Source organism: Salvia hispanica, chromosome 5, assembly GCF_029641045.1.
Source record: "Salvia hispanica isolate PSC_SH4W2 chromosome 5, Shi_PSC_v1, whole genome shotgun sequence".
In the NCBI taxonomy this organism is placed as follows: domain Eukaryota; kingdom Viridiplantae; phylum Streptophyta; class Magnoliopsida; order Lamiales; family Lamiaceae; genus Salvia; species Salvia hispanica.
The window spans coordinates 25,804,217-25,816,709 of NC_142696.1; the positions used below are offsets into that span (position 1 = coordinate 25,804,217).

General features: G+C 34.2%; 2 protein-coding genes across 2 annotated transcripts; one reads left to right on the plus strand and one right to left on the minus strand.

The window, feature by feature from the left end:
* Nucleotides 1–745: 745 nt before the first annotated feature.
* Nucleotides 746–3,280, plus strand: LOC148926541 (D-cysteine desulfhydrase 1, mitochondrial-like). The gene is made up of 10 exons (XM_089058519.1): nt 746–975; nt 1,054–1,119; nt 1,199–1,393; nt 1,739–1,849; nt 1,943–2,034; nt 2,126–2,221; nt 2,317–2,374; nt 2,456–2,569; nt 2,646–2,743; nt 2,851–3,280. Exons 1-10 carry the CDS (start codon nt 853–855, stop codon nt 3,017–3,019), a joined length of 1,122 nt encoding a protein of 373 aa, XP_088914645.1. The 5' UTR covers nt 746–852; the 3' UTR covers nt 3,020–3,280.
* On the minus strand, nt 3,281–6,856 carry LOC148926542 (bifunctional D-cysteine desulfhydrase/1-aminocyclopropane-1-carboxylate deaminase, mitochondrial-like). The gene is made up of 10 exons (XM_089058518.1): nt 6,497–6,856; nt 6,365–6,430; nt 5,420–5,614; nt 5,218–5,328; nt 5,033–5,124; nt 4,429–4,521; nt 4,284–4,341; nt 4,092–4,205; nt 3,860–3,957; nt 3,281–3,648 (listed from the first exon to the last, which is right to left on the minus strand). The coding sequence occupies exons 1-10, from the start codon at nt 6,737–6,739 to the stop codon at nt 3,444–3,446; spliced, it is 1,275 nt and encodes a 424-aa protein (XP_088914644.1). The 5' UTR covers nt 6,740–6,856; the 3' UTR covers nt 3,281–3,443.
* Between the last annotated feature and the right edge of the window lie 5,637 nt (nt 6,857–12,493).

Genomic DNA, 12,493 nt, shown 5'->3' on the forward strand with positions numbered 1-12,493 from the left:
ATTTAGCTCGGTGGGCCCATGAGCCATCGACAATTTTCAAATTTATAGGGGTGTTTTCATAATTTTATACTATATTATTTTTTAAAATATTACTCCCCCGGTCCAATAAAAATATTTTTTTTTTTCATTTTGATCTGTCTCACAAAATTAGTCTGTTTGTACTTTTTGTCAAGTTTTTCTGTTTTATAAGGTAGCCTTCATTGTCCACTAACAACACTTCAATTATCTATTATATTTTATATTTTACATTAAAATTCATATCATACCCAAAATATGGAAATAAACAAGGGATTAACAAATTTGGTAGTGATATGGGAAAGAATGGAAATTTTGAGTGGTAGTAAGATTTGAACAGCAAAGAGAAGCATCCATCATGATTGATCTTTATGATTAAATAGTCGTATTAAGAATAATTTTATGTTTTGTGATACTAATTAATACAGTATGTTGTGATTTGAGCGATTCCATTTATGATATGGCATATAGTAATGAAGTAACATATCCAGTATCCACAAAGGCGTGAAGCATCACTTTCCTAGAAATGGATGGATCGAGAGACACAATTGCAGTACTAATTTAAACACATGTGATGTGCGCGCATGCAATAAACAAGTAAACAATATTCTTAATTAAAAAGAATTAATTAAGGCATGATATATGGTCAAAGATGCTAGCTGCAGTTTTCCCCTCCACACATGATGGCATCATCAACCTTCACCACTCTTTAATTTTACATACCAAACGTAGATGCCGAGGCAGGCATGAAGCTCACCACCTAAACATCACTATAGTCTATAGTCTATATATAGAGACACACAACTAACCCTCCTCGTTAATTAATTAATTCCACTCATGGGTTCTCTGCAAGAAACACGGCTGCCCCAGTTTGAGTTCTTGACCAAGAAGTCTTACACCCCACCTTCATGGGCAGCACATCTCACTCCCACCCCTTCTCACCTCTTCTCACTCGGACATGTACGTTTCAAATTAAGTGAAAATGTAGTTTGATAATTATGCAGTAAGATGATTAAATTTGATGGTTTGTTGTTCTAGTTTCCCACTCCAATTCACAAGTGGAACCTTCCTAATCTGCCTAAGAACACGGAGGTTTATGTCAAGGTAATTAAATCACGCATGCTATGAGTATAATTAATCCAAGATTATTAATTAATTAGTTTTAATAATTGGAAATTTGTAGCGCGATGATCTATCGGGAATGCAGCTGAGTGGGAACAAGGTGAGGAAGCTGGAGTTCTTGATGGCGGAGGCCGTGGAGGAGGGGGCCGACTGCATCATAACCATCGGCGGTGTGCAGAGCAATCACTGCCGTGCCACTGCTGTTGCAGCCAAGTATTTGAATCTTGACTGCTATCTCATATTGCGCACTGCCACGGTAAATCAAAACGTTTCATTTCCATAACTCATTATTAGTACTAGTATTTGCTAATTTTTATGAATAATTATGAGTATCATTCTCATTATTAACATTTTTCTTATTTTACTTTATGCATTTATCTAGTTTAATCTGTTAAAACTTGTTATTGCCATACTTTATTTTATAGTAAAGTTTATGGAAAATGAACAAATTGATTTGTTATTTTCATTCAATTTGTAAAAAATTTTAAGGTATTAAAATAAACTAATTAAATATATCAAATAAAATAAATAATTCTAAACAAGAGCAATATTCACTAATTACTTGCTGCTTTTTCCTTTTTATGACCATTTGCCTCTGCAGGATCTAGTGTATAGAGATCCCGGCTTGGATGGAAACCTTTTAGTCGAACGTCTTGCCGGAGCACGTATAGAGCTCGTGTCCGAAGAAGACTATTATAGACTTGGTCGTGATGTAAGCATATGCATATAGTCGTAATGTTGTTGAATATATATAATACTATTTGATGTGTTCACTTGATTGTTTTCTTGTCATATTTTCTATTAGGAACTCATCAACATATTAAAAAGGAAGTTGTTGAGTGAAGGAAGAAAGCCTTATGTCATTCCTATGGGTGGATCTACTTCTTTGGCAACTTGGTACTATTATTAAATGGTTCCCACACTTTTATTTAAATAAAAGTATGTTTTCTTAATTAAATGGATATTTTTGCAATCTGTTTTTCCCCAGGGGCTATATTGAAGCAGTTAGAGAGATCCAACAACAGCTTAAGCAAGGGAATGTTGTTGGGGCAACATTTGATGATATTGTTGTCGCATGTGGAAGGTTTGATCCTTCTTCTTTTTATTTTACTTTTTCCATTTAAAATAAATAAATAAATAAGAAACGATACGTGACGTGATTTATGAATTTAATTACAGTGGATGCACGGGTGCTGGTCTAGCGCTTGGCTCCCGACTCAGCCATTTAGGAGCCCAAGTACGGTTTTCTGTCTCTCCTAATGCGTGATTGTCCATTGTTTTGTAAAGTGTAACATAATTCTATAAGTTGTGAATGCAGGTGCACGCATACTCGTCTTGGGGCACCCCTGATTACTTCTACGACTATGCTCAAGGCTTGCTCGATGGACTCCAAGCCGGCCTCAAAGCTAGAGACATACTCGACATAAAAGACGTATATACATATATTATTATTGTCATTGTTACTTTTTTCTTATACCATAGAGGACTAAAATATATGTTCTTGATAGGCCCAAGGCCTCGGATATGCTATAAATACAAGAGAGGAGCTAATTTTTTTGAAAGAGATTGCTGAAGAAACTGGCATTATTCTTGATCCTGTCTACAGGTACATAACTTTTTATTTTGTTCGAGTTTCAACTCACGCATGTAACTGCACAGTGGGTGACTCGAACCCCGACTTATTCTTGTTAAACACGCATGATTTTTGTGCAGCGGAAAGGCTGCTTTCCAGATGATGAGAGACATGGCTGATGATCCTGCCAAATGGGAAGGGAGGAAAGTCCTCTTCATACACACTGGTGGTCTGCTCAGCTTGTATGACAACAAGGATGCAGTCGCCCCGTTGGTCGGTAACTGGCGGAAAATGGATATTTGCGGGTAGTAGTTGCGGGTTTCTCGTTGTTTTTGGAAGAAAAAAGGGGGGATGGGAGATTTCTTGCATTTGCAGTAACAAACTGTATTGTAGTAGTTGGCTGGTTTATTAGTTTGAGTTTTCATGGTGTTTGAGAGCTAGGAGTTTGTGAAATTATTTTGAGTGATTTAAGATTAGTTAGTAATGTGAAAAAGGTGGATTATCACATTCTAACTTAAATCTTAGGTGACACTAAAGTTTATTTATGTTTCAAAAGGGGCTTTAAATGAATTCTTCACAACATTCACACACACATTATACATCACTATGATCTCATTGTCACCACAACATATGCAAGAGAACTAAGTTATATTGTAGCAAAAGAGGTTACAAATAAGAATCATGACTCCCCTATTCTTGGAATTGAACATTTTCACATAGGCCTAAGAAGTTTCTAGAACATCTTGCCGGTGCCTTCCTTGCGAGGGATGGACGCATGGACATCCATCCTGCGCCAGTTTCCGACCAGTGGCGTTATCTGCTCAGTTTTCTCATACAGTCCCAAGAGGCCTCCAGTGTGTACAAAGAGGACCTTTCTTCCTTCCCACTTCCTGGGATTTTCAGCCATGTCTCTCATCATCCCGTATGCAGCTTTTCCACTGCATATATCACAAAAAAGATGATGTCACCGGAAAATATTGGTCGGAAGTTTATCAAGCCATTAAATCGATTTCTGGCACAGGCTTCACAACCCACAAGTGGAGAAAATTCTAGTATTGTTTTTTATTCATCATTTTTCATATGGAATTCATAATATCTCATAGTGTTTCATCAAGAGGTGAGGAGACCGGTGACAAAATGAACTTGTACCTGTAGACGGGGTCAAGAACAATACCGGTGGCTTTAGCAATTTCTCGCACAAAATTTAGCTCTTCTGATGTATTCATGGCATAACCAAGTCCTTTGGCCTGTGGAAAGTGCAATTAAAGAGCAGAAATTAGTGTTTTAAACAAATTGTAGAATTTTTTGTTTTAATCTTAACTAACATTCAATTATCAAGAAATGCCAATCTAAAAATGTTGAGAAAGAAATGGAGCTCAACATTTTGAATGTTGACAATGTCACGCGAGCTAACACCGGCCTGGAGCCCATCGATTAGGCCTTGAACGTGGTCATAGAAATAGTCGGGATCATCACATACAGAATAGGCATGGACCTGCATTTACAGACGTTGTGAATAGATAACGATTTTCAAGATGGAGGAGCAGAGTAGTGGGGGAAGAAGAGTACATACTTTAGCAGCCAAGCCGCTCAGCCAAGTCCCGACTGCTAAGCCAGCAATTGTGCCTCCGCTGCAAATCAATGACATGTACGCACGTCTCAGCGGTTACCATCACTGGATTAGAAAACAACAGCTACATCATAACTAAGGTTTAGACCTTCCACATGCTACAATTATGTCGTCAAATGTTATTCCACCGCTCCCTTTTCCAAGCTGTTGTTGGATCTCTCTAACTGCTTCGACGTAGCCCCTGGGAAGAGATGACTGTTTTGTTGATTGATTGCAACATTATCATGTTTAGAAGAAACAAAATGGAATATAACTAGAAATTCGAGATTCATCAAAATAAACGTAAAGCTTATGCCAACAATAGAATAGTAATCTCAACATCCATAAAGACAAGTTGAGATTAAAGACTATGGCATTATTTGGTTAATCGAGATCAAATTGGCCAGACATTGTTCAAGTTTGACTTGGCTGGAGATATCACAGATTAATTTTGTCAGGGGGGGGGGGGTACAAGTCATAAGGTAAGATTAATCCTATGACGCACTGTCCCAAGATTAATTACGTACTAGGAGACTAAGTCGTGTCTATGTGGCATGATGATAAAAATAACCGTCGTTATCCAAATTATTTTCACTCACTACTTCTCGAGGCTACAGTTCTCTAGACCAAATATAAATGAAAAGCAACAAAAAGAAAATCAAGTAAAAACTTATATGGTAAAGGTAAATAGTCTGCTTCGTGAAAAATTTTACCAAGTCCCCAAGGAGTTGGATCCACCCACGGGAATGACATACGGCTTTCTGCCTTCACTCAACAGCTTTTCTTTCAGTATGTTGGTGAGAGCCTGATGGCAGAAACAAAAGAAAGAAAAGTAAGACTTCCAGAAACTGTCAGGCCAGTAAATCAACATAATTAAACAGTGAAGCATTAGACGTACTACAGCCCCAATGCTAGCATATTCTTCTTTTGAAATAAGATCTACATGTGCTCCAACCAAACGTTCGACTAAAAGATTTCCAGTCAACCCGGGATCTTGGTCTACTAGAGCCTGCAAAAAGGGAAGTATGAGGGAAGAAAGAATCAACGTTGAAGGCACCTGTTATTTCTCAGTAGCTAAACGAGTGCTACCCGGGGGATACCTTAGACGTGCGTAGAATAAGATAGCAGTCGAGATTCAAATACTTGGCAGCCACAGCAGTGGCTCTGCAGTGATTGCTTTGTATCCCTCCAATAGTTATAATGCAATCAGCACCCTGCGCCACCGCCTCCGCCATCAAGAATTCAAGTTTCCTGACTTTGTTACCACTCAATTGCATTCCTGTAAGATCATCACGCTATAAACAATAGCAAACTTTAGACATCAGCAAATGGGTACAAAATAATCCCACCTAGAATACTCAGGAAATTGCAAAATAACACAGCATCAACCAGGATAACAAGAATCACAAACCACATCAGTCACATGCCAATATGTGTGTGACATGGAAACTAGTTTAATTTAAATACTTATGTTGAAACCAATACGAGTACATCAAGCAAAGTATTAAAACCATGTTTCTCAATCTAGCAGATTTAAGAGTTTGAGCAGACATTCCAAATTTCAAATTACTAGTATTATTCGTGCCCCTTCAAACATGGAAATCTAGTTCTCTAAAAAGGATTGCAACTGTCCCACAATGGCGAATCACTACATGTCAGCTCGTGTCTTAGCTCTCTACTCAGCCAAGAAAATTTAAATTTTACAGGTCTCACTCTACATCACTACATCAGTGATTCAGTCAGCTAGTATGAGACTGAATCACTACATGTCAGCTCACGCCTTAGCTCTCTACATCCGCTACTCATCTATGTGCTGCTCGATTTGGTCACGAATTCGAACAATCCACCAACTACCTACCAAAGGATAAACATGTGGAAGCACAATACAAATAATCATATTCTGCAAACACAGCCAGAAAGACTAAACTTTACAAGCATACACATTTAGAAGCACAGGAAAAGGGAAATCGGTTAACCAACCAATCACACTAGAATAATTCAATAATCGACTCAATAACCACCAAAAAATCAAGAATCACGGTTACCTTGAGATAAACCTCGGTTCCCTTAGGCAAATTAGGGAGGTTCCACTTGTGAATTGGAGTCGGAAACTGCACACCAAAAGAAAATAAAAAAATGCATTCAATTAATTCAACGCGACTAAAAAAGGAACAGACCTGGCCGAGGGAGAAAACGTGGGAAGGAATTGGATTGAGGTTGGCTGCCCACGAAGGCGGCGAGTAAGGCTTCTTGCAGAGAAACGTGTCGCTGGTTTTGGGCATAGAATCCATTGAAACCTCCGATTTGATCGATTGAATTGCTGTGGCTGTCGGATAGTGTGAAGAGCTGAAATTTTTCTTGTTATTGACGGAGATGATCGAAAAGGGCGTTGAATTGAATAAGCGACTGCTTATCATCATTGCTTGGATACTGATTTGTAGTTTATATGTAACTTCCCATCATCTCAATTTGGCGATAGAGTGAATCTTGTGTTTCAGTTGACAGTCAGCTCTCACTCTCTCATTTCAGAAACGGAAAAACAATTTTCTAAATATATACTACACCAATAATTCCTTTTATTCACACAATAATTCGTCAAGATTTTAATTGAAAAATCAGAACCTTCAGTTATAGTAGCAATTATTTATCCAACCTAAATTAGAATTTAGAATACAACAATTCAAAATAAATGTCGCACAAATAAACAGACGCAGGAAGTAATATAGTAGTGTGAATTTTTGGCTATTACCAACCCACTAAAGTGTGGGCTGAAAAAGGCCACTATAAACGAAAGGTAGGCCCAAAACCTTGCATTTATTCTTATAACCCGAATGATATGATTTAATCGTATAGGAGTAATTGCTAACATCATAAGTGTATTTGTTAAAATTAAATATATATATATATATAGAGACGTGATCAATGTCGAACCCTTCTTAAAGACCGAACTAGAGACTAAATTTGGGCCACTCATTTTTCTTTATCTTATGGTTATGATTAATTTAGAATTAATTTAATATTTTATTAAATAAAAACGTTTTTAATTTATTTATTTTTAATTTTTTTAAATTTTTTTTAAATTTTTTTTTAAATTATTTTTTTTAGATTTTTTATTATTATTCGATAAAAACTTGATGGAGTAAATAATGAACTATATTCACTACATAATGAACTAAATGAATGTATGTTATGAAGTAATTTTTCGCATTCATTATATACTGAATTTACTTCAACTGAAAGATAATTATGTCATAACACATTATGAAGTAATAAACTAATAAAATGAAGTAGTAAACTAATGAAATGAAGTAATAACATAACTGAATGAAGTAATAAACTAATGGAATGAAGTAATAGTATGACTGAATGAAGTAATAGTATGACTGAATGAAGTAATAAACTAATAGAATGAAGTAATAGCATGAATAAATGAAGTAATAAACTAACGGAATGAAATACTATCACGACTGAATGAAGTAATAAGTTCATAACATATATTCATTTAGTTCATTATGTAGTGAATATAGTTTATTATTTACTCCAACAAGTTTTTATCGAATAAAAATAAATAAATAAAAAATTTAAAAATTTTTAAAAAAAATTTAAAAAATGAAAAAAAATTAAAAAAAAATTAAAAAATCTAAAAAATAAAAAAACGTTTTTATTTAATAAAATATTAAATTAATTGTAAGTTAATCATAACCATAAGATTAAGAAAAATGAGTGGCCCTAATTTGATCTCTAGTTCGGTCTTTAAGGGTGGATTTATGGTCTATAGGACTCTCTCTCTCTCTATATATATATAGAGTTGTGATCAATGTCGAACCAATTTTAAAGACCGAACTAGAGACCAAATCTGGGCCATTAGATCTAGTTTTTTTGATGAGATGAGCTGCTGTGAAAAATTTTTCAGCTTCATTACAAGCCCATTTTACTTCATTATATAGGTTTATTACTTCATTCTGTACTTCAAATGCTTCTACACATACTTCATTCCAATAATTTATTATATTATTCCATGCGTTTATTAAACCATATTAGCGCCATGGCGGTGGTGATAGATATCGTAGAGAGAAAGAACGGGACGAGACGGCGAAACCACATTTACGTACTGGAATGAAGTAAAAACCTACTGGAATGAAGTAAAAACCTACTAGAATGAAGTAAAAACCTACTAGAATGAAGTAATATATTCTGGACGAAGTTAAATCTTCGTAACATGTTAGTATGACTTATTTACCTTCAGATGAATTAAAATAGGCTCGTGATGAAGGCGGAAATAATTTATAAATTTCTGTATCTTATCCATAAAAAACTAGATCTAAAAGCCCTAATTTGGTAGGGTTCGGTGGTTCGGTCTTTAAGAGTGGATTTGTGGATAATGGGACTCTATATATATCCCTATATATATATATATATATATATATATATATATCGGGGTGCATTATAATGATAACCCCAATTTGTGTGATAACCCTATAACTAAATCTCCACCACACATTTTTAAAATATGTGGTCTAGATTTAATCTAATAAAACTATCATTTTATCAAATAAAACTATCATTTTCGGATATATTAAGGGCAAAATTGTCATTTCGTTTTAAAATTTGGTGGGAAAGAAGGAAACTTGACTCAAACGTTCCATTCGATTTCTCACACACTCAAACCCTGCATTCAATTTCTCTCACAATCAAACCCTCTGAATCGTGTTTCAAAGCCTTCGAATCGAAGGAAAAATCATCCGATTCTGGAAAATGTCGAAGGAAAACGCTCAAGCATCATCGAAGAAAGATTGGATGAAGTTTATTACTTATTTCACTTTTGATTTTGCTCGATTTATCATTTTGCTGGAGATTTTCTCGATTTTGTTAGATTCTGTAGTTTTTTAGTGTAGATATTTCTTATATTTATACAATATCATTCATGCATAACAATATTGAGAACAATCTATATATTTAGATTTACATTTTGCTGTGTGTGCTGCTGGTGTGTGTTTTTCTGTGTTTGTGTGTGTGTTTTGCTTTGTTTATGTGTGTTTTGCTGTGTGTGTGTGTTGCTATGTGTTTGGATGATCTGTTTAAATGTAGAAATTGTGCTTTTGCTTGATAAATGATACTTTAGGTGCATAAAATGATAGTTTTTGAAAATGATAAAATGATAATTTGTGAATAGTGTTTTGTTCTACTTAAGTGACAAGTTATGCCCTCTCTGCTTTTTTGAACTCATTGAAATTTAGAAAATGATAGTTTCAGAAGATAAAATGATAATTGCCCTTGATAAAATGATAGTTTCAGAAGATAAAATGATAATTTCATGGGATAAAATGATAGTTTCATATTATAAAATGATAGTTGATAAAATGATAATTGCCCTTGATAAAATGATAGTTTTAGAAGATAAAATGATAGTTTCATGGGATAAAATGATAGTTTCAGATTATAAAATGATAGTTGATAAAATGATAATTGTCCTTGATAAAATGATAGTTTCAGAAGATAAAATGATAGTTTCATGGGATAAAATGATAGTTTCAGATTATAAAATGATAGTTTCATGGGATAAAATGATACTTTATGTTTGTGTGTGTGTGTGTCTTGAGGCTACTGCTGTTGTGTTTGTGTGTGTTGTTGTGTGTGTCTCTGTGTTTTTGTGTGTGTGTGTGTTGCTATGTGTTTGGATGATCTGTTTAAATGTAGAAATTGTGCTTTTGCTTGATAAAATGATACTTTGGGTGCATAAAATGATAGTTTCTGAAAATGATAAAATGATAATTTGTGAATAGTGTTTTGTTCTACTTAAGTGACAAGTTATGCCCTCTCTGCTTTTTTGAACTCATTGAAATTTAGAAAATGATAGTTTCAGAAGATAAAATGATAATTGCCCTTGATAAAATAATAGTTTCAGAAGATAAAATGATAGTTTCATGGGATAAAATGATAGTTTCATAGGATAAAATGATACTTTGACTTTATATAATTACATAAACTGTTTAACACACTGAAATCTTTTGTTTATTAGGTAAGAACATTCGTGATGTTGAATTCTTCTTTCTAGATTTTTCTGCTTCCTGAATATTTTGGTGCTTATTGCTTCCGCAGCCTTCGAAGAGTCTTGCGGCTCAAACGAGAAAGAAGTCCGCCACAAAGCGGAAGAAAACAGAAGCTGTTGTCGCTGACAGTGAACAGCCAGCGCCTGCTGTTAATGGCGCCCAGGAAGATGCCGCGCAACAGGCATGAAGTGCGTAGATGGTGAAGCCAAGCGTGAGCATGATAGGATCTATAACTGAAACTCAGCGCTTGTTTTAATTACCATACTTCAGCATAGATTCTGTTGGTAGACATTTACTTATGTAGGCTTTAAACATTCTTTTGCCATTGTTTGTGGTTCAATTTGAACTAGATTAGACTTTTCATTTGTAGGTCTGTGCAATGTGAAGAGAACTCTTCTGTATTGTTCAATTGAAATTATTTTGGAAGCCCTCTTCAAAGATAGTTTGTCATAGAAGTTTCCTTGTAGATGTAAACCGTTGTAGAAACTCTGTTCCAAGGTTGCTCATTTTATCAGCCAAAAAGTATCATGTTATCAGCCAAAAGTATCATTTTATCAACTACTATGACTATCATTTTATCAGCTATGACTATCATTTTATCAGCCAAAAGTATCATTTTATCACCTATGACTATCATTTTATCAGCTATGACACGTCTGAAAAGTATCATTTTATCAGCCAAAAGTATCATTTTATCAGCTATGACTATCATTTTATCAGCCAAAAGTATCATTTTATCAGATATAACTATCATTTTATCAGCCAAAAGTATCATTTTATCACCTAGGACTATCATTTTATCAGCTATGACACGTCTGAAAAGTATCATTTTATCAGCTATGACTATCATTTTATCAGCCCAAAGTATCATTTTTTATCATAGTATCATTTTATCATAGTATCATTTTATCCGACAAAACTATCATGTTATGCAGTAAACCTAATATTTATAAGCCAAAAGTATCATTTTAACACATAATCGACAATACATAATATAATCAAATAAGAATTTCAGTACATCAGAAACATAAACCAATCGACAACTAATATTAATCTAAAATCAAATTCAATACATGAATATGAACACAATCAACACCAAAACTAAGCACACCAATTTTAACTAACTAGAAACATAACAGCAAATGACAATGCCTTATGCTTTGGACATTCTGGAGACTACGGAATAATGAACAAATCGAAGAAAATCTGGAGATGTTGAAATAAAATAGGCGAGAAATATGGAAGATGAAGATGAGAGAATCGATCTGTTATTTGTGAAGATGAAGATGAAGGTGAGAGAATTGAGTTCAAACAGAATGAAAGCGTGAATCTCGCGTTTAGAGTAAAATTCAGAAATTAAATGAGGAAATTATATTTTTACCCCTCTGCGCCTTTTTTATGAAGTAAATCTAAGTTTGAATCTCAACCACAAGATTATCAAATATGTGTGGTCCAGATTTGGTTATAGAGTTATTATGTGATTTGGGGGTTATGATATGATCACATCTCTATGGATATATATATATATATATATATAGTATTTGATCACACACCTATATATATATATATATGTTTGTGTTAAAATGACAATCCCTCTTAAAATGACATTGTGGCACCACTTATACAACAATATTATAAACGATATACAACAATATTACAAACACTACACAACAATCTATACATTGATGTATAGTGTGTCGGATATTGCTGGACAAGAAATATTGCTGTATAAAGACCAGCAAATTGCTGGCCGAGTTTTTCATATTTTTTTTTCTTTTTTTTGTCACGTGACAGCTTATTATTCGTCTACGTATACAAATGATTGACTAGGAATGGTGGTATGGTGTTATTTTAAGGGATAGTGACACCCTGACATGCCCCTATATATATATATTTAAAAATATTTTCCCTTGTCAGCCCTTTCGCTCGATTGTTGTTATTATATCTTAACACATCTTTTTAATTAAAAAATTATGTTATATATATGATGGATATCAGTTCATATACTACACTACCGGCTTATTATAAGATTATAGGCGTAGGTCTATTTTCATTTTGTGTGCCTCTAAAAAAAATCAATCAATCTGTATTAAAACGTGATGTGATTGTAGTATTATTCAATAG